Source organism: Dromaius novaehollandiae, chromosome 4 (assembly GCF_036370855.1).
Source record: "Dromaius novaehollandiae isolate bDroNov1 chromosome 4, bDroNov1.hap1, whole genome shotgun sequence".
Lineage (NCBI taxonomy): Eukaryota > Metazoa > Chordata > Aves > Casuariiformes > Dromaiidae > Dromaius > Dromaius novaehollandiae.
Window position 1 is genome coordinate 15,924,434 of NC_088101.1, and position 21,206 is coordinate 15,945,639.

The following is a 21,206-nucleotide window of genomic DNA, read 5'->3' on the forward strand; positions in this document are numbered from 1 at the left end:
GCAAACTTGTAATTAAAACAGTTTTGTGTAGTTGATGGTAGATGCATGAACTTTAGAGCAGCGTGTGTCCCCTGTAAGAAGCTCAGCCCTGCGGTTAGCCGGGGCCGCGTCCCTACGCGGAAGCGCCTGCGACCAGCAAGGGGAAGGCTGAGCTTCAGCCAAGGTTTTCAAAACCTGTCCTCGATCTCGAGGCTGAGCAAGAGAGTCAGCTAAGTACTTGCTCGGGAAGTCCTGGCTAATACACTTTCACGTCTCTGGCCTTTTCCACCTGTCATGTAACCTGCCAGACTGTTTTTTTTCCTCACCTTCTCTTTTTCCCCCTTCTCTTAGGGAAACGAATAAATATACCCAGTGTGAAAGGGAGCACAGAAGATAGGGACCAGTTTCTGTCGCTGCTTCCACCAGTGGCCTGCGGTACAGTCGTGTCAGACTTGCTCTTTGCCTCAGCTTTCTCGTCTGTAAAAGCAGGATGATAATACTTAGCATTAATGAAAATACTTTTAAGATTAGGTGCTTTTAGATAATTAACATAGCGTGTTCCTGAAATTCATCTGAAGTTATGACAACTTGCTTATATAAATTCTCCTGTGAGAGAATAGAGACAAATATTTTGAAAGGCTTACGAGTTGATGTGATGGTGAAAGCGGGGATCTTATTTTTCAGCACATTCTGTTTTGCTTTCTCTCCTTTTCCTGCTTTGGGGCTAGGTTACAGTTCCGCTCGCAGCGGTTGCAGGCAGCTGCTGGTTGCAGGGGCAGAGCTCCCGTGGCATTATTTATGGCAGCTCTCAGTGAAAGGACAGTGATTTACTGCGTGTCATCTTCTGCAGCTGTGAATTTGCAGCATGGTGACAGGGCCGTTCAATGCAATCCTGATTTTTAGTCTGACACAAAGTTGGAGAAAGGTGAACTGACTGGCTTAAAGTAAGAACCTGTTAATATCCTCCTTTGTCCTCCAGCAAAAAAACTTTGATTTTCTGGACTCAGGAAATTAGGGTTGGGAATATTACATGACTCACGCTACTCTCTCTTCTGTCAGACAGGATTTGAAGAGAAGTCAGGAGAGTCCTAATTCTCCCTCTGAATTTGTGAGAGCTGTCCTGAAATTTCATCTATATGGCTCCCTTTCTTTCATGTCTCTCCTCCAAAACTCGACTTTTGACTGCAGCGGAGCTTGCTAGGGAGACTGTCTGACGGGACCTGCTTGTCACCCGCTCTGCCCTGCCCTCTCGGGGCCAGGTGACAGGCAGCGATGCAGCCGCAGCAGCGGGTCTTCTCAGACGGATGCTCAGAAAAGGAGCTGCAGAATTTGACCTTGTGGCCTTGATCCGGAAAAAGATACGCGTAGATCGTCTGAGCAGACTCGCCGCCTTATCCAAATTGAATCTCGGTGCCAAGTCACTTGCGTTTGACCTGCGCTGTGAAATTGCTAAATTCCCTACGAAGCTATTGGCATACTTCAGGGGGAAGCTGACAGAATATTACCTGGGCGCATGATGTATTTTATTTCTGTGATTATTTGTTTTAGCCACGGTTTATCTGGGACAAGGAGTAGGAGAAGTGATGGGATGTATTTTGTGAGGTTACGCACCAAACGCTGGCATTGGGATCTGTCAGTAGTGACGGACTATGCCAGTCGGCTGTGGTGCAGTGTCACGTCAGCGTGAGGAAAACCAGCGCGGTGGCCTCCATGGGAAGCTGCCCAGTTGGCTGTGTCTGCTGAAGATGGATGAGAGAGGAGAGGAAGAAAAGATTCACTTACTGCTGGTAAGGCTGGACTTGAGATTCCTGCTCTGAGATTTGGGTGGCCAAATTGCATAACTGCAAGTGGAATTAATCATTTTTGTGAAGGAAGCGGCAGTAGCTACAGTGGAGGATAACTGTGTCCATTAGCTGCTCTGGCTCGCTATTCAGGGTTTTTCCTTCAAGACAGCTCCTGTAAATTGCAGATTTGGTTGGCCAAAATGTAACACATTTTTAGGATAGAAATGATGTGTGCTGTCATTGCTATGCAAGCTTGTGTTTCTTAGATGTTTTACTCTCCTAAGTTGACTGGAATATATTCATAGATTAAAAAAAAAAAACTAAAAAAGACCGGAAAACCCCAAATGCTGAGAACCAATTAGATCTGAAAAACTAAATACTGAAATTATGTTGCTTGCTTTTATGAATAGAATATAAGAAAAATATAAAAATTTAAGAAAATTACTTGGTTTCATCATATGGACTTTGATAGTCATGACAAAGATATGCAGTGAAAGAGAGAGAGCAGAATTCCTCATGAAAAATCAGTAAATTTTGTCACAAAATGTCAAATGTTTTTTCTAGAGTTTAAAAAAAACCAACAGCCTGTGCTATTGCTCCATGAGGAAGCTGATTTTTTTGAAAAAATAATCAGTTTAAAACTTAATATTGAGATTACTCCTTTTTTTGCTTTTTGCTGTTTGCATTATTTGAAGCTTATGTGCATTTGCTGATACACGTAATTATTGACCACTCACCTGTGAAATGTTAGAAATGTGAGAATGTTATTGCAGGTGACCAAATCGTAGATTCTATATATAAAGTTTTGATAAATACACAATTTTCATCTTCAGACTGCATAGGAAATATTCCTTTTTTTATGTGCCTGCATGACTGATTAGGCACTAAGTGAATTTACGCATTTGGGTGGATTTTTGGTTGCTGTGAATTTTGGTCATTTCATTCTCTTCCTTTGAGCTATGATGTTTTTTGAGTCATGTAAGGCTTTGCTGATCTGAGAAGCACCTCTGTCTGAAAGCCCTGGCATGGGAAGTCTTCTGCCCATCCATGGGAGAGATGTAGTGTGAATATTAGCACCTTTCTATAGCTTACTCTGCTCAAAAGTCTCAGTTCTGATGTGGATGGGTTAGTTACAAAGGAAAGCAAGTATTTCCTGGTGTTTATGTCAGGACTGGAATTTCTGACAAAAGACTTAATTGTGCCAATGGCTTTGTTTTGTCTATATCTCTCCTAAAAATTTGTTTTGCACAGAACAGGCATGCATCAAGATTGTGCACATCATGTGGGGCTAGATTTGAAAAAAAGGTACGAGGTAAAATGAAAAGTTTCAGATGCACTTGCTAATCCCTTCTGCTCTGCCTCTTCCAGAAGTGAGCGTAACGGTGAGTCTGCATTGCCCGGCCTTGTTGCAAAGCACGAAAACTGAGAGGCCAAAAGATACCGTGAAGTGCGTGAGCAGGTTCGGTGCTCCCTTACTGCAATGCAGGAGGGACTGGCGGAGCTAATTATGCAGAGCTGGGCAGATAAGAAGACAGACGAGCTGGCTTGCTACGCCTCTTGAAGAGCGGTGGCATTACCAGAGAGATGCCTTTATTAACAGAATAAACACTCAGTCCTTCTGCAGATTGTTATCCAGATTGAATAGCACTCGGTTTTTATCAAGGCACTTCTCTATAATATGGAAATCTCCCGTAGTGTTAGCCGGTGAGTAAACACCGTGCTGCTTAAAGCCCTTATTCATGTCGTGCAAAGTAGTCTCCAGCCCCTCAGGACACACGCTGCAGTGGAAGGCAGGCAATAAAACATCAATTATTTATTTTTGTAACCGTAAGTAGTTAGCAGGGGGGTTGTGCTGTTCCTATTCACCGCTTTCTACTGGTGGTAGTCCTGTGAGGGCCCCGAAGGATGGCCTGTCTTCAAAATCTGTCGGTAAGTTCTTCCGTCTCCTTTCGGCAGAAAACCTACACACGTGGCGCCGGCAGTGGGGCACGCCGGGGTGAGTAGATGCCTTACTGGAGTTAATAGCTAAGTCTCATTAAGAAGGAATAGATGAATTCCTAGCATATCTCCCCACACGTAAGAGAAACACAATTAGGACAGGTGGCAGTGACACACACACCAGTTAGCGCTGTGCGCAGATTGAGTTTAGCGTGGCAGCCAGGCAGTTTCTTTCCTTGCAAACTTATACCACTTTGCTATTTTTCATCATTTCTTTCTACATCCAGGGCAGGTTAAAAGATCTGAATGCTCATCAAGGCCAGGGGAAGAGGAATTTATGATGTCGTGTGTCTGTGAGGAAGACTTACCCGATATGTCTTGGAGGAGAAAGCACACAGAGCTAGCAGCAGACCTGCTGAGGTGCCCTAGGCAGTATTTCCATGGACACCCGTCTCAGACAACTCTATTTGTAACTTGTTCCTGTCTCGTGTCGAAAGGGTGATTTGATGCACGTGTTTAGACCGAAGCTACAGCAAGAGTAGAATTTCTCAAACTGCAAGGAGATTTAGTGCAAGAAATCTCATTAATTTTTTTGAGGATGGTTGAATTCCCTCTTCCGTGCCTCCAGTAAATGATCCTTACAATAGCAGACTGTGTTGTTTACTTATACAGCATTATGCCGTTGTATTTGGCAGGGACTCTCATTAATTTCCTAGACAGAATTGTGGAAATTCCTTAGGTTTCAGCAGACAGCCAATATACTTCTGTGTGCAGATTTGAAGAACGTTCGTTAATAAGGTTTGATAAATGCTCTAAAGAAATAGTGTATTTTGAGGTTGTCTCTAGAAAAGGACTTTCCACAAAACCCTTTTGCTTGGGAGAACAAATGAAATTAATGGATTAGATTTTGGAGCTCTAATCTGTTGTAAGGGATTCCTTAAACTGTTCTGCTTTCATTGTCCAGAGGATGGTCTGGAGTGGGTTCTCCTCGGTATGACATTAACCATTTCTAAAGGTTGATTCGTGTGCAGCGTTCAAGTTCAGAAGGACTGATTCCAAACCCAAATATGTGTAATATCCTGCATGGGAATGGATCTGAGAAGCTTTCACTATTATAACCAGAATCACGAGCTAAAAGCCTGTGAAATATTTTTAAATGTCAAATTTCGGACATGAAAAATATTACCCTGGTTTGATCATCAGACTCTGTATTTATCTGCCTAGCTTGTTCCTGTTTTATCAACAGCTCTGTTCACCTTGGAGATAGCTCTAAGCTCTTTTGATGCGTGCTCTTTGTAATCCAAATGGTGATACTTAAATCAAGACCTGTAAATCATTCATTTAAACATTTTCTAAAAGAAAATTTTGCAGTTTTGGTTTGTTATTTTTAAAGGCTTAAAAAAAGCAGTGGACAAACAAACCATTTCAGAAACTTTGAGAGACTCATCGGCTAGCTGTTTGGTCATTTTTGCTTATGTAAATAGCGAAAGAATATGAAATGAATTTTTACTGTAAAAATGGGCTGTGCTGGACTGTCACTTCACAGGACTTAATACTACTGATATGTGTTCTGTTTCTAAAAATGAGAGCAGAGGTAGTTTGTGTAAGAATGAGGCTTTGCACTGCCCGAAGCGTGACTCCGAGCAAAGATGATCCTTTCCAGATTCTTACACTTAAAAAGAAAGATTTTTCTCCTGCACCCAATAACCAAATAACACAGTGTGCTTAGGGACGCTGCTGACATTTTCAAAGACCACCCAAGGTGTTCTCTTTCTGATTGCAGTTATGTCCTCTCATGCTCTGGGACTCACTGTCTTTCCTGTTCCAGCTCTCCTGCGTCTTTTTGGCTTGCTTTCATTCTGCCTGTTATCAATGCATTTGAGCCCAACTTTGCCGTTAGGAAAGATCATATTGTCATAGCTGTAATGAGTGCTTGACTTTTAAAGGTAGTATAAACATATACAACATATAAAAATTAATTTTGCAGTACTCACCACAACTCTTAAGATTAATCATGTTAGTAATTTGATTTTTTCATGTAGTTGCTTCTTGGCGAGCCACAGATGAGGCTTGTGTATTCATTCAGTAGCAGGTTATGTTGAGTGAACTCCTCATTTATTTATCCTTTTCATAGGACATCAGCAGATGGCTAAACAGATTACTTAGAGTTGATTCCTTACGTTCTGATCTAATTTTTCCACAAAAAAAATTAAAAAAGAAAAGACGGACAAGAAAAAAGAAAAAGATACAAGAGAAATAATAAAATGATACCAACAATAGTGTATTTTAAGGCTTAATTAGTAACATCCCACCAAAAAGAAAAAGTCCTAAAAAGAAAGTATGAGATGATCTGGTCTGAAACACATCTGGATCATTAATAGAGCTATGGAAAAAGGTGCAAAAACAGTTTATTAATTGGTAAATCTATTTTAGTATCAACAAAGTTAATTCATGAGTCTGGAAAATAATTTCAGCCCAAAATAATAAAAATGGAGAAAAATTTTAACATTTCATTCAATTGTTTTCTAAAAGAAAACTTTTGGAGTTTAGTTTATCACTTTAATTGTGTTGAAGGATTTGAGAATGAACTGCTTTAAGTTAAATAGTAATTGACCCAAATAAGCTTGTTACTATCTCGCTATTGAAAAAAACAATAACAAAGTCAAACCAAAATATTTTTTCCAGCTCTTTGCTTCCTCCTGCTAACCACAGAGCAGTTCTTTACATAGCTTATTACCCACAGCACTTCTCGGGCAGGAGATAGCTGATACATGACGCCGGAGGAAGAGATATTTTTGAGAACTTTTTTGGAGAAGGCCTCTAAGAAGTAGCCTGTGACTGAAAGGGCACCTTCCAAGCTTTCCATTTTTGGTCAATCCAAGTATTCTGTACTGATTTGTATGCAGAAAAATGCCATTTTTGTGATAGCCTAACCAGGGGGTTGGGTTCCCAAGTGTGCTCCGGGTTGGCCTTTGCTCTCTGTAAGGTAATGGTGAAGTTCCTGCTGACTTGGGAGCGACAGTGGTAGGCTTAACAAAATTGCTTTATAAAATTTTCCTGCGACGCACAATGGGGAATAGTACTGCTATCTTTGGAAAAAATGACTGAAGTTTCCTTCTGTGCTGAAAAATAATTGTCTAAAAAGGGATATGAAGCTCTGTGGACACTGAGGGTTGCCGATTCTATGCAAAATCATCAGTTTTTCCAGTTCTGAAAAAAAACCACTAATTTGCTTACATCCGTCTTGGGGGAGCTATGGGTCAAGTCCTCAAGTTAAATGCATCTAATCATGCTGTCGCCTTGTATATTCAAAATGTCACTTATGACAGTCTTCGGTGTTGCCAAAGCATTATTTTAAGAGGCAATTTAAAGAAAGTGCAGTTTTAGGCTGCAGTCTCATCTCCATTACGCCGTGATCATGCGTAAGGTCGCAGCTGACCTGGGGACGTTAGGGATGCTTTAGCCGTTTTGGCGAGCCGGCCCGGCTGGGTGCCGGGAGGTGGGCTTTGCTGCTCTCCCGCACCTCTCCTCAGGGCGCAGCGGCTCTCGGAGGCTGCGCTGTGCTCTCCGTCCCGCTTTCCCAGCGGAGGGAGGAGTGGGTTATTTGGGATTTATGGTACCAAAAGCAAGAGGAGAATTAGCCCCGAGGCATTCGCATGGCCCGTGCAGTACTGAACTTCCATAAAGTCTAGTAACTGTTGTTCTTCAAGGACTTTAGGAAACCATCTAAAATGTCACTGGAATACCGGTAGTGCGTAGGAGCCAATATACCTTGAAAGTACGTTTCTTTGCTTTAATAAGTCTGGTGGTGTACCATGATTCACCATAACGAATTAATTTGGTGTTTAGCATATTAGCACAGAGATTAATGAGCCCCTGATATTTATGTGACTGTGTGTAGGTGCTCTGTTGTCACTTACGTTTTATAATTAGGTACTAGTACTTTTATCCTCACTTTCTCCTTAGCAGGAGACAGACGGAAAGATCTGCATGGTGAAAGGCCTGTTTGGTTCAACCAAACACTTTCCATACTACAAGTAAGCAGAAGATAGTGTTTCTCTCTTTATCTCTTCATCTAAATTTCTGAATTGCTAGTATTCAGCAAAACCATGTGGCCTGAATAAAACCATTACAGAGCAGCCCTTAAGGAATTCCACCCTAGTTGTATGATAAATACCATTAATATCTCATTTCTTATTACTGCAGGTGCCACTTCATTTGAGTTTAACATTTTGTATTTAAGAGGAAAATGTTCTCGTAGGTTTTGCAGATTTAAATCAAAGTAAGTTCACCAATTCGAACAAAGTGATACTGATTTACAGGATCCAAGTCATCAGTGCAGTATATTCTGGAGCCAATGGTTTATCACTGAGCAAAACAGAAGGTCACCTGCTTTATCTTTTTTACAATTGTTTGATATGCAAATCCTTAATTCTGAACAGCAGGTCTGCTTTATTTCTGCTTCTTCTATCGTATTTAGAAGGGGAGGTGCTTATTCTTGGTGTTGTGAGCTGCCTTTCTCCAGCCAGTGGGCAGGTTGGAAGACAACAGCCTGCCCTCCCTTGTGGGGCACCAGTTAGCTGGGTTTTGATCTGCTCGGGGTCCTTGCCAGGGAACAGGCTTTGCAGCAGGACCCCAAGGGTGCTCTTTTGCTGGGTTAAGCGGTGGGAATGGGTGGAGAGGAAGTGCAGCTTTGTCTCATCTGGCAAGCTGCATTTGGCTTCTGTGAAAAATTTCCTCTCATGAAGCCCACAGTTGACAGCTTATTAAAATGCTAGCTAAAAAAAGAAAAAGAAAAAGCAGGAAAACAGTCTCTTCAAAACCAACCTTTTTGTTTACAGATACCAAAACCTGTAGTCACAGGAGGTGTTGGAACAGCAGTGATCTATGTGCTGTTGGGTGTTTTGTTCCTCTTGCAAGCTTTCGTTGCATCTTCGCGGCCCATTCAGGAGTGGCACAGATGCTGCTCCCCTCTTTCCGTCACCCCCAGATGTCTGTGTCTGCTCGACCACCTTCCCACACCTCCTTCATCTCTGGGCCGGATCCTTCAATGATCCGATGCCCCTTTTAGTTCTAGGCTTAGGTCTCGGGATGGCTAATCAGGAGTATAGCTGATGCCAAGCAAGCAGCCATTTCTAAATGAACACTTTCCCATCACCTTTCCTAAAGACTTCCAAGTTTTATTTCTGGCCATCCCTTATCTCTGTCACTGCTTTTTTTCCCGTCCCAGTCCCCCAAAACAGTTATCTTTGACTTTATTCCATGGATTCGAGCAAGACAAAATCATACACGTATATCTACCTACATAAGAAGAGAATTCCTTCACTCTCCTCAGCAGCTTTTTAACAGTTTGTGGTTGCAGTATGATGCAAAGGTGACTTGTTGGGCACCTGGAGAGCGACAATATTTGTGCGCACAAGAGAGCATCAAAGGCAAGTCTTTGAACATCATATGCAACCCTTTGGTTTCTGTCTGTCTGCTCTGATAGTCATTCTGTCCTCTGCCTTCTGTGGTAACTTAAGGATGGTCACAAATTAGTTTTATTTTGTAATGTCTTCTTTTCCAAGAGGAGAACTTAATTCTACAAAGACTAACCACCAGATTTTATTTAGAAGAGTTCAACACCCACTGCTAGAGCTCTGTTGCCCAAGGAGTTTGACTCTCCGCTAGCCACCAGGAGTTACGTGAGGTCTTCTAACCATCTGGCCCCATGTGTAGGTGCGGAGTGGTCCCAAAGGTGCCTCGTGCAAGTGACCCAGGAGCTCCCTGGAAGCCCGTGCAAGGGCTGGGAGGCCCCTGGAGGGTTGGTCATTTTCCCAGCAATTTTTGCACGTGTTCCCCCCGCCCTTTTTTTTTCTTTTTTTTTTTTGTCTCCTTTTTTTTTTTTTTTTTTTGGTACCTCTTCTTTGGGGCAGTCTTATTCTGGAAATTAGAGCCAAGGTAGCAACTCTTCCTCTTAACGTCCTCTCTCAGTGCCTATGGAAAGCACCAAATAATTCCCTCTGGATACCATGCCGTGGCGCAGGAAGGCACCAAGCGGTGACCTGCAGCATCTCGGACCATCCGTCGGCGTTTCTGACCTCATCGTCAATGACCTGTCGCGTCTCTTGCCCGTTGCTTGTAACTCGGAAAGAACGAAGCAGCGAGATCAAAGAGTAGCATTGGCATAGATGGCTCAGTTTTGTAGCGTTCGTGGTGCTTTGCTATCATGCTGATCTCTTTCTGTGGTGGCTTGGAGGAGTAATTACAGCTTGCTGCCAACAGCGACGTATGTAGTTAGTGAGATGAATCCAACCTTGTTCCCATTGATTCAGTAGGAAAGGATTTGTTCAAATCAGCGTCAGATTTGGAAACCACAGGCAGCCTGGTTTTCTACGCTTACACCCACGAGACATCACTTGGCACTACTATGAATTCAGGCTAAATTAGTCAAAGTCTATGCAGACATTTTGTCGTCTGCTGTGTGGTTTAATAACTTTACATCGTTGCCTTGAACAACGTTACTGTATCCATTTGCCTGCTAAAGAAAAATATATCAAGACCCACACCCTACCAATAAGCAAGTTTCAAAGCTCACATTTTTAAAACAAATCTGATTTTTAAAAAAGAAAAAATATATGGGCTGCTTTTGTAAGCTTTTTAAGACTATGATATTTCAAAATAACAGGAAATCATGCATCCTATTTATTATTTTCCACTGCTCTTACTACTGCTTTGTGCATTGCAATATGTTCATGCGTTCTGGTACTGCAGGCTCATGGGAACCAACACTGTCATGGAAAAGTTCAGTTGTAAGAAGCTTGGACTGATGAAAAGTGGCAATTGCTGAAGATTGTCATAGCATTTAGTATGGCCTTATCATTCACAGCATTTAGTTAATGCATTATTATTTTAGTCAAGTATTAAATTTGAAAATCAATATCAAACTGATTGTAGTGTCTGCTTTGCAACAGGTTTCTGATTAGGACGTGCGTGTGCGCCCAGCAGTAATTGCAGCAAGAGCACCTATTTTTTTGGACAGGCTGCCATCGTGTGGGAAGCTCCTGCAGCACACAAGTAGTGCCTGCACGCTGCCTACTTCCGAGAAACCTTCCTTCCCAATTGTATTTTTCATGGAATTTCAATAAACATGCAATTTTCATTTTCGGAAATGTGTTAGAGAATAATAATTCCCATAACTAGGAATATCTTGGTAGGGTTAAACCTTGCTAGTAGGTTATTATTTTTGTTCCACGAACGGTTGAATTCAGAAACACAGTATTTACTACGGCTAATAGAACAGGGATCTCCCTTTTCCTCTGTATGGAGTTAGTATAGTTGGATATTCATGCTCCCATAATTTCTCTTGATATGTAGTTTCTCTCTCAACATCTATTTTCAGCTGCAGTTTTACAAGGCTTCATTATAATCTTTCAATTTCTCAGGCTTTTCCATGTAATCATATAATTACTGTCCCTGGTTTCTGCTTCATTTTTAATGCTTTTATTTAAACAATTGAACTTATATGTTACATCCGTAAAGAAAATTGCCAATAATTGCCAGGAATACAATTAGGAATAAATCTCTTTTAAGGAACAAGCTAAAGTTCAGTGTCTTATGCAAATATCTATTGTTGAAAAGATGTCTTGTGTAATCAGGAATTATACTGACAAGTGAAGAATCATTTAATTAATGAGAATAGAGCAATCATTTTGGATGGCTCATTCTATTACTGACTGAATAAAAGAGAGAAAACAGCCCGGCTCAGGGCTTAGAGCTGCTGCTGAACGAAATAAGCCCCAGAATGTCGTCCATTACTGCCTTATGTGGATGGTTAGCAATTCCTGAATATAAAAACACGTATGCCAAATGTTTGAGGCTGGGTGTTGAAAATTGATCTTCAGTCAGTCTATAAGAACTTATATAAAAGGCGTTTGCTTGTCAGAAATGCTGAGTATCTGCTGCTCCTGCTAATGTAACAGACTGGAATATTTGGGCCAAAATATTTGTGCAAGTCCTAGGGAGAGATGGGAAGGGAGCGAGAACCAGAATTACAGTGAGTTATGGCTGTAAGCACTGTATGCCGTAATAGAGAGCAGCGTATGGACAGTGTTTGCAGTTGTAGAGTCACAGTGTAGTTTTGGTGGGAAGGGACCTATGAAGGTCTCTAGCCCAACTTTTTGCTCAAAGCAGGTTCAGTTCGGTCAGGTTGCTCAGGGCCTTGTCCTGTGCGGCCCTGAATATCGCCAAGGAGGGAGGTCCCACAACTTCTCTGGGCAACCTCTTCCAGTCTTGGACCTCCCTCATTGTGCAAACATTTTTCCTTTTATCTAACTAGAATTTCTCATGTTCCAACTTGTCCTCGTTGCCTCTCATCCTGTCAGCGTGCACCTCCGAGAAGGGCCTGCCTCTGTCTTCTCTGCGCTCTCCCATCAGGTAGCTGTAGACAGTAATGAGAACGATCTTTCGTATGGTCCTTTTCCCTCTAAAGCTCCTCTTCCATAGATGTAATAGGTATCAGGAGAGTTTTCCTGTCTTTGTCTTATCCCTACCTCCTTAGGAAGCTTCAAGATAAAGTTTCCCCTAGTTCGTGGTGTTTTTCGGGCTATTCACAGTGCAGCCCAGGCACGTCTGACCTTGTTCTTCGCTCTCCAGGGCTGGACCTTCATCAATGTACTGCCAGCAGGCAGCGCACAGGATCCGTCCCACTTCTTATGACTACAAAGCTTTGTAAAGATGACAGTCCTGACATCTCCCAAACCACCCATTTTTGACTCCAGTTTATTCCCGCGGGGCCCTGGAAAAGGCGCCGTTACCTTCGGTGCAGCGCGGAAGTGGACGAGCGGTTCCCCTCTGAGCAGGTCGGGCTCTCAGCCGCCAGACGTCCTCCTAGGTGGGACGTGGAAACTCACTCCAGAGCTGCTCGGGGATTTAAGCCACCCACATCACTTACGGCACAGTGAAGCCTTCTGCTTCCAGCAGGACCCCGGCATAAGTATACATGCCATAGCAAATTTAGCAACTTAATCGGCATACTTACCCGTACAAGTAGAATTGGAGATTGAAGAATCTGTGGATAGAGCAGTTGTACCGTACTTCCGAGGTGCCTTTAAACTCCTTTTCTTAATACTGTATTACTCCGAATTCACGCAGAGCACTGCACTGAGCAGTTATGGTAGCCGTGAGTCTGTGCGTGAGCTTTCCTGCCTGCTCCGATGTGATACAGCTTCGGGTAGTAACACCCCGGACCTCTGCTGGTTTGTGTGCACTTGGAGTTTTTGCATGCTGTGTCAAATGATTGCAGAAGTGATTGTTTGCCTTCCAACACTGAGATGAAACACAAATTTATTACGTGAGGGGAAGTATTTATTTTACTCTTTTAAAATGTAATCAACAAATTTTTTATTTTGAGTAACTTGATGCACCCAGCTGCGACTCTAGACACTTGTGGATGTTTTTAAAAATCTATCCTCGGGGATTTAGTTGGATTAACAAATGAACCAGATATGAAAATCTTTTCCCAAACAAAATTTTTGTTCCTCAAACTCTTCATCCCCCTTCTCTCAGGAAGTCTAGCAAAATATGTAAGCCTTGCAAGCCACCCGGTGAGTCGTAGGCAGTGGGCTGGGTATGTGGTTGCAAAGACGAGTGACTTGCACAACAACTAACCTTCCTGTGGAAATCACTTAGCAGGAGATCATGTGTTCCCCCTGAGCACAAGTGATCAGATTAGCTCACGTCTTCGCTGGCCGCCCTCATGCGCTTCTGCTCGGGAGCGAGCTCTCTCTCCAAAGCAGCAAGTATGCAACCTGGTAAGGACGAGTTTATGATAAGGTAACATGTATCCTGTGGTACAGCTGAACTGTATTTTTCTTTTTGGGGGTCAAATGTCTCTTTTCAGTCTACTAAAATGCAAAATTTTTTTCAAACATCTCCTGCGCTACAAAAGTTGATTGCTGTAGTCTGTAGCTAAAGTCAGTTAAAAAAATGTAGCACTATTAAGTAAAGCATTTTCATTAGGGAGACATAAAAGAAGGAGAAAGACTCGTGTGTTTTTTTGTGTATCTAGAGAGGAGCATGGTTGTCTGTATGCTGACGGTTGTGCAGGCAGCCCGTGCTCCCGCAAGGAAGCCTCATTTCCCGGCTAAACCCATCCGTTTGGATCCAGCAGCCGCCTGGTCTTGCCGGGCACGTGGGATGGTGGCCTGGAGCCCAGCGACATCTGGGCAACCCCGTGCTCTTGGGGCCACCCCTGCTGTCCCTGTGTAACCCCTGGCTCTGTGCTTTCTCCTCAAGGATCTTGGAGCTGCAGCAGAACGGAGACATGGACATACTGAAGCATAAGTGGTGGCCCAAGAACGGCCAGTGCGACCTTTACTCCTCCATGGATACCAAACAGAAAGGCGGTGCCCTGGACATAAAAAGTTTTGCAGGTGTTTTCTGTATCCTCGCTGCTGGGATTGTCCTATCCTGTTTCATTGCAATGTTGGAAACGTGGTGGAATAAAAGGAAAGGCTCCCGGGTTCCTTCAAAAGAGGTATTAGACCCTTCATTTCTCCTGGAAAATTTTTGTGCACCCTAAAGACCACTGCCTTGAATTTATAGCATAAGAGAGGGAGGGGAAACAAATTCAGAGAAGTTTCCTTAGCTTCCTGATTTTTAAGGTAACTGTTGTTCCTCAAAATATTTTTAACTATTCTTTTTAGAAAAGCTAGAAAGAAAAAAAAATGCATATACTGGCGATGTATAAATATGTAACTATTCTGAGTAAAGCACAAATGTTACTTGTAGAATAATACATTATTAATACATCAGTATTTAGTACATCATTCCTATTGGTGAGAGCTAATTCTCACCAATAAGTTGAGAGGCTTCTTGGCTTCTTCGTGCAAAATATATCCTCTAAGCTCAATGGCTGTGTCTTTCAAAACAGATTTTCAAAGTTTAGCCCTTAAATCTGTAGTTAGCTTCTTAAATAAGCTTGTCCTGATTTTCAAAGATGTTCACGTTCTGAGACTTCCATGAACTTCAGTTTTCAGTATTTAATCTGAAGTCCATGGAAGTGAGAGTACTTGTGATTTTTCATACTTACGATTTTTCAGATTGAGGGCAGACTTATTTCTGAAATCTAATACAGACTTGTTTCAGAAAATCTTGGCCAGAGAAATTTTTAACAGCTGCATAAGGTCTAGAAACCAGCCATCTTACACCAGAGATGAGCTTGGTTCCACATGTGCATGCCCAGTGCTTTCCTCACCCTGGCAATCTCCCGCTCTCTTTACCGGCCATCTGAGCCTTATGCAGTCTTGTAACAAATTTCTTACCTTCATAATTAAGTCTTTAGCTCCACAAAATACTAGAGAAATCATAGAAAAAAAAATGTAATTAAAATGTGCTTGGCACAGATACCCAAAGCAGAACTTAAACATGAGCTATAATGTAGCACTGTCAATTATAGCTTTTCTGTCTGTGTAGCTTAGACACCTGTTGTGGGGTATTGCTGTTAATTTGTGTGCAGTGGTCTCACCTTCTCTGCAGTTTCTCCGTTGTGTTTATTCCTGCTAATCTAATGCTGTGTAATCAGGCAGGATTAATTACACTACCTAATTAGACAGCATTGGCACTGATGTTAGAATATTTTTAATCTTTTCTTGCCTGTTTTAATTCCCAAGCTTTTTTAGTTAAAGATCGGGACCGAACCATTATTAAAAGCAAAAAACATCTTTAGTCTTTAAATTGGGTTTCTCAGGAATGGGAACCATATAGTTTCAACTGGCAAATTATTAAAAAACCCTAAAATTTACTGGACTGTTGTTTGCACAAACTTTCAGAACTTCATATTTATCTGGTGCAAAACGTAAAAATTAAATAACGAAGGAAAAAAATGCCAACCCGGACATTTTATATAACTATAAAATTACATATTTCAATTTTCAAGCGCACAGAAATTCAAATGTATACTTTCCACAAATGGTATAATTTGGCCTCCTTGATCTTCGTTGTATATTTGTTAGCTTAGCATTTAAATTTGTATCTCAAAGCTCGATTGAAAAGCTTGGCTCAAAACTGAGTTTAACATGGACATATGTGCTGAATGTCCCCACTGTCTTGGATGTGGGGGTCATTCAGCAAAGAGATACATCTTAACTAACTTTCTTAAAATTCATTTTAGCTTCCATGAAATCCATTGGCTCTTCCAGGCCACTAGTCCAGAATCGGGGGTCAGATTGGGCCAGTTTGTGGTCAGCAAGCCAACCCTTTTTCCTGGTGGCTGCCATCTTGTGCTCCAGAATGCAAGCATTTATACTGAAAAAAATTGTCTTATGGTTGCGAAGATAACATTTCGGTCGCGTACCAGAAGTAATCCGTTCAATGATGTCTGCCTGAGTCTGCAGACAGCCTTAAACAGTAGCTCTGAGAGAAGTATGAACTGCCCCAGTAATCTCAATGGGATGTTGACTCTGAAGCCTGATGATAATTTAAATGTGAAAACTGCTGAATATTGCACTACTGATCACACAAGAGAGAAGAGGAAAGATCATATAATGGAGATATGCACAATCTTACTGTGAGTGGGTCTCATTTTGGTGTATCACTTGGGTGGAGCTTGGGTTGTGGGCTAAGCATGGGAGAATATCACCGCTTATATATATTTACTGGTCTGACCCTAGCCCCAAATGCATCTCAGTAAGAGAAGAAGGAGGAATATTTTTAAATAACTTCTAGAGGCTCAGAAGTGATGAAATTCTGTTTGTTTCCTTATTGGCATTTTAAATTGCAAAGCGCTCTTACGCTTTTCAAAATTGGAAAACCGTAACAGGAAAATGAATTAGGACTGTCCCTTGCAGACGTGGTCATGAGCTGCCTGCACTAGCAGAGCCTCTGTATTATTTCTGTAGTTTCCAATGTGGCCCCAGTGCTTCTGCATCCAAATGCAGCTCCAAAGTTTACAGGCGAGAGTTTGGTGAATGCGTTTGGTTTTGGTGTCACCTGTGTGGTTGTTATGTGCATCCATGTCTATGTCCACATGTGAATAAATTATAGACAGAAAGCTAAGTCAAAGGAATGAGCGCTGCATTTTTTTTTCTCCCACGACGAGTTCACACGCCAAAGCCGCTGGGTTAGCTTTGTTTCCAGCGTGAGTGTCCTGCAACCCCGATTCCTGCCTCTTTCCCCCCGGTTTGTCTCGTTGTGCAATGTGGTTGTCCTCGGAGGGTAAAATCCCGGAGCGGAGCCAGTCTCTCGGTCCCCCCCCCCGAACTGGGCTCTGTATTCGGTGTGGTACCAGTGCAAACATTTGGTGATCAGTTTTGCTAAGCAGATGAACTCCTGCAGTCTGTTCTAGGTGGACTTTTTCAGAGCGCTTGACTTCGGCCCTAGACAGAGGAGGGATGTAAAGCCCATTTGGTATACTAGGAGTTTTGCCACTGATTCAATGAGCTCTGGATCAAGCCAGCCATTGAATTGGAGTAATCAAGTCTGGAAGTCACCAGTGCGCATCTATCAGCCGCCTTATTACCCTCTGTGAGGTCCTAGAGTGTGAGCTATTGCTAGTGGCCTGGAAGAGCCAGTAGATTTCACAGAGATTAAGGTAAATTTTGAGAAGGTTAGCTGAAATCGATTTTTGTTCTGAATGAGCTGTGCTACCTAGACAGAGGGAATAGCCCTTGTACACGTAAACTTAAGACCACACTGAATTAAGCTTTGCAGTTCAGTAGAAATATGTGTACGATGCAGGTGATTTATTGTGTCACCCAGAACTTTCTCCTCTTTTTTTAAACTTTCCTGCATTTAAATTCTTGATTATAACAAACAGCGTCTTTAATTGAGCTCTCTGTGGGGAGAGATGTAGGGAGGAAAAAGGACAGAGGTAAGAGGGAGTGATGATCTATTAAAATAAATACCCCAAGCCTTGTTCTCTTCTCACCCACAGCACTGTAATTCCATCAGGATCGATGGAATTGCTTCATTGTAGGTAAGGGGAGAATTAATCCCTCTTTTGGCACTGTAATTTAAATTTATCTGGTGTGCTTCTTTCTGTGATGTAAATGAGTCACCAGTGCTTGGATTTTTGTTTGGAAGTTCAGCTTTATGCCATTACACTTTATATCATAAAGGTAAAAACTAATCTGATACGTTTTTTAGGCCTTAAGCCCTGAGAGAATTAACGCTGCTGAATAGGGCTATCCGATCCCCTAGAGCCTCCCGTTTCGACACTCGGATTTAGTCACCATTATGGCATTTAAGAACCGGCATTATCCCACATTTGAGATTATGGTTTGTTTTCACGATACGAAGTTTAGCGTTACTCAGACGTTGCTCGTCTAAACCACCTGTCCCCTAGCTCCAAGCCTGAATTTTCGTGATAGAAAGCCACTGGGAGCCCTTTGAGTTTTGCTGTTCAGCTTCAGGGTCTGAAGGTAGATGTGGGCTAAGGGTAGAGTTCCCCTCGGTTTGTTGGAGCCCGTCCAGCTTCAGGCGGGGTTGCTTACCGTTGAGGCTGAGGTGTGCCCCAGCCGCCGCCAGCTAGCAGGAGGCTTTGGTTACTCGTGTATTGTGTTTATCGAGCAGTTCTGACTGCGCTGTGCAGCCTCAGCCCGGCAAAACGGCCACGGTGAGCGGTACATGTTGTGTTTCTCATTCCCCAGGATGACAAGGAGATCGATCTGGAGCACCTGCACAGGCGCGTGAACAGCCTCTGCACGGACGACGACAGTCCTCACAAACAGTTTTCCACCTCGTCGATTGACTTGACCCCGCTGGACATTGACACTTTACCCACGCGTCAAGCGCTGGAGCAAATCAGTGACTTCAGAAACACTCACATCACCACGACAACCTTCATACCCGAGCAGATCCAGACTCTGAGCCGCACTCTGTCTGCTAAAGCTGCTTCTGGTTTCTCCTTCGGCAACGTACCTGAGCACCGAACTGGCCCTTTCAGGCACAGGGCGCCTAACGGTGGCTTTTTCAGAAGCCCCATCAAAACAATGTCGTCTATCCCCTACCAGCCCACTCCCACGCTGGGGCTCAATCTCGGCAATGACCCCGACCGAGGCACCTCCATATGAGCATCAGACCAAGCTTCTTCACCGTCTCTTTTTTAGGACTCCCTTTGCAAGGAGCAGCTGTGATATTGTGGGACTAACATGGATGTAACCTTTTCTGTTTTCCTGATTTTTTTGTTTTGGGGTTCTTTTTGTTCTGATTTTTGGCTTTTAAGAAAAGAATGAGGATTATTAGTAACAACTCACTCTTCCTCCTCCTCCTCCTCCTCCTCTTCTGTGCTTTCTCAGCCTGGTCTCCTCTGTCTCCTTTTATTCTCTTTACTACTTGAATCACTTATTCTTTGGTTTATCACCACATTAGTTTTTTGTTACTTCAGGCTTTTCATATACTTTAAGTAGAGCAAACATGTAGTGATTAATGTATAAAAAAACCCTGAGGATTACTTTGCAGAAGGGCATTTGTTCCTCCTCCCCACCACCTTTTTTTAATATTATTGCAATAACTTAAGTCCTTTGCATTTATTCTGCTGCATCCAGTCAGCGCTCCACTGCTGTGTGTCCTTTTAACTGTGGACCAAAGGCAAACCCTGCAGTTTAAAAATATAAAAATTAAAAAAAAGGCAAAAAGAAAAAAAGAGAAAAAAGAAAAACAAAATAAAGGAAGTAGAAAGACCATTCAGGCCCCATAATATGAGAATGCAATTTTGTAGGATTACAAAAAGCCATTACTATGCCAGTAAAGACTACAGTTAAATCTACTTTTGCACTGCAACAGTGCATATGACCTTTATGTGATTGTACAGTGTTAAAAGTTTTTCTTATGTACAGTAAACTGTATCATATGGCAGATGCCTCTGTTGTGTTAAATAAATTAGTATCTCATACATATATATATATACATATATACACACAGGTATGTATATATATATATACATGTATATATAGCTATAAAATGGCAGCCGTTGCTATTGCAATTCATTTAATAAAGCTTTAGTAAAAATGTGTTGTATACAGGAAAGATGTACAGTGCAGGGGGTCTTTTCATGTAGAAAAGACAGGGTGCTTTAATGTTATTCCGACTTGCATCGTTTGCCAGCAGAGCATATTTTATACTTTTTTATTAGAACATCCGGGGCAATTTAACGTTTGTACCTAGATGTAACTCATTTGATTAGGTTTTGCATTGGCTATTGAGCATTGTATAAGGCTAATCTTGATAATTTTACTTTTAATTAATTAGACAAATGGAAAACTCTCTTAGGTATATCACATTCATGAGCAACTAATATAGCTCTAGAGAAGTTTAATGAAGATATAGATCAAAGGTTAATAAATGATTTTCCAAATCAGTACAGTTGATCAATACGATCATGGTGTTAGTGGAGAAAAAAAAAAAGCCCTTGAGAAGAAATACTGATGCGGCCTTAATTACAATCACATATTGTTCTGAGGAAAAAAAAATATGAACAGGCGCTCATTTTAACCCTTTATGTGTTAAGTTAGATGTAGAGGAGCTATGTATTTTTTACACTAGTGCCAACTGTATAGAACAAAAGAAAGAACAGCAGTGAGAGCAAAACCAGTGCCCACTTTGGCACCAGCTTTTTAAAGTAACACAGTTACCTGTTAGAAATGTAGGAAGAGCTTTCAATTTGTAATCCTTAAAACTAAAAATGCGGTTAAGTAGAAAGCAAGCAGTTTATGCTGTGAGTTCTTTGGTTTCGTTTTGTTTTTTAATGCAACCATACACTTATTTTAACCTAACTCATTCTTTGGCTAGGATTAATAGGAATCAGCCTATGTGATTTGCTTTAGGATAAATTAAAAGGTATATTCTTCAGATCTATTCTATTTTGATGCTAATTCTGTTCTGGGGGAGCATCTTGTACTGTCACTGTTTTTTGTACTAAATCTTCAAATATTGTCTACTGTGTAAGGCAGAACAAATTCTTATCGTGCAAAAGGCCATTTTGTTTCCAGGGAAGCAAGTGTCTAAAAGCATGCACGACTTGCTTCCCCTTGTAACATTCATGAACTCATCCACACCTCCGAGTAAAACAAAAACAAAAAAAAAGAAAATTTCTTTCCAACAAGCTATGTAGGGACATACCAGATGTTGCAGTGATTTTAGCTATAAACAAACTGTTAACCATGTACAATATTTAAAATAGGCCTATTTTGATGTGTTGCCTATTATACAGATACACAAACACTTTTTGGAGGCCTCAGTTACAAGTGGCAGAGCTTTCTGTGTATAATTTGTCTAAATAATTTGTCTAATAAAATTGTTTTCTAAACCTGTGTTCCCTCCTGTTTAAATGCTGAGTGCTCGGGGGTTCTTGGTCTGTGGCCGGCGTCCAGGTGGCACCACTCGTGCCCCACTGGTACGAATCCCACAGGCGCAGAGCTGTTGTGCTGGTCGAATGCATGTCATGATTTGCGGTGCCACCACGGGAAGCACCTCCCAAAAGCAACCTGTGACGTCCTCCTCAGCGGTCCCGCCAAGCACGGTGAACCT

The 21,206-nt window shown here is 42.0% G+C and overlaps 1 protein-coding gene across 1 annotated transcript in view; it reads left to right on the forward strand.

The window, feature by feature from the left end:
- Window positions 1-20,985, forward strand: part of GRID2 (glutamate ionotropic receptor delta type subunit 2) — a 716,389-nt gene extending 695,404 nt beyond the window's left edge. The window contains exons 15-16 of the mRNA XM_064510476.1: window positions 13,977-14,217; window positions 18,329-20,985. Of these exons, the coding sequence (XP_064366546.1) occupies window positions 13,977-14,217; window positions 18,329-18,751 (664 nt within the window). The 3' untranslated portion in view covers window positions 18,752-20,985. The remainder of the gene's footprint in view (window positions 1-13,976; window positions 14,218-18,328) is intronic.
- Window positions 20,986-21,206: the final 221 nt, after the last annotated feature.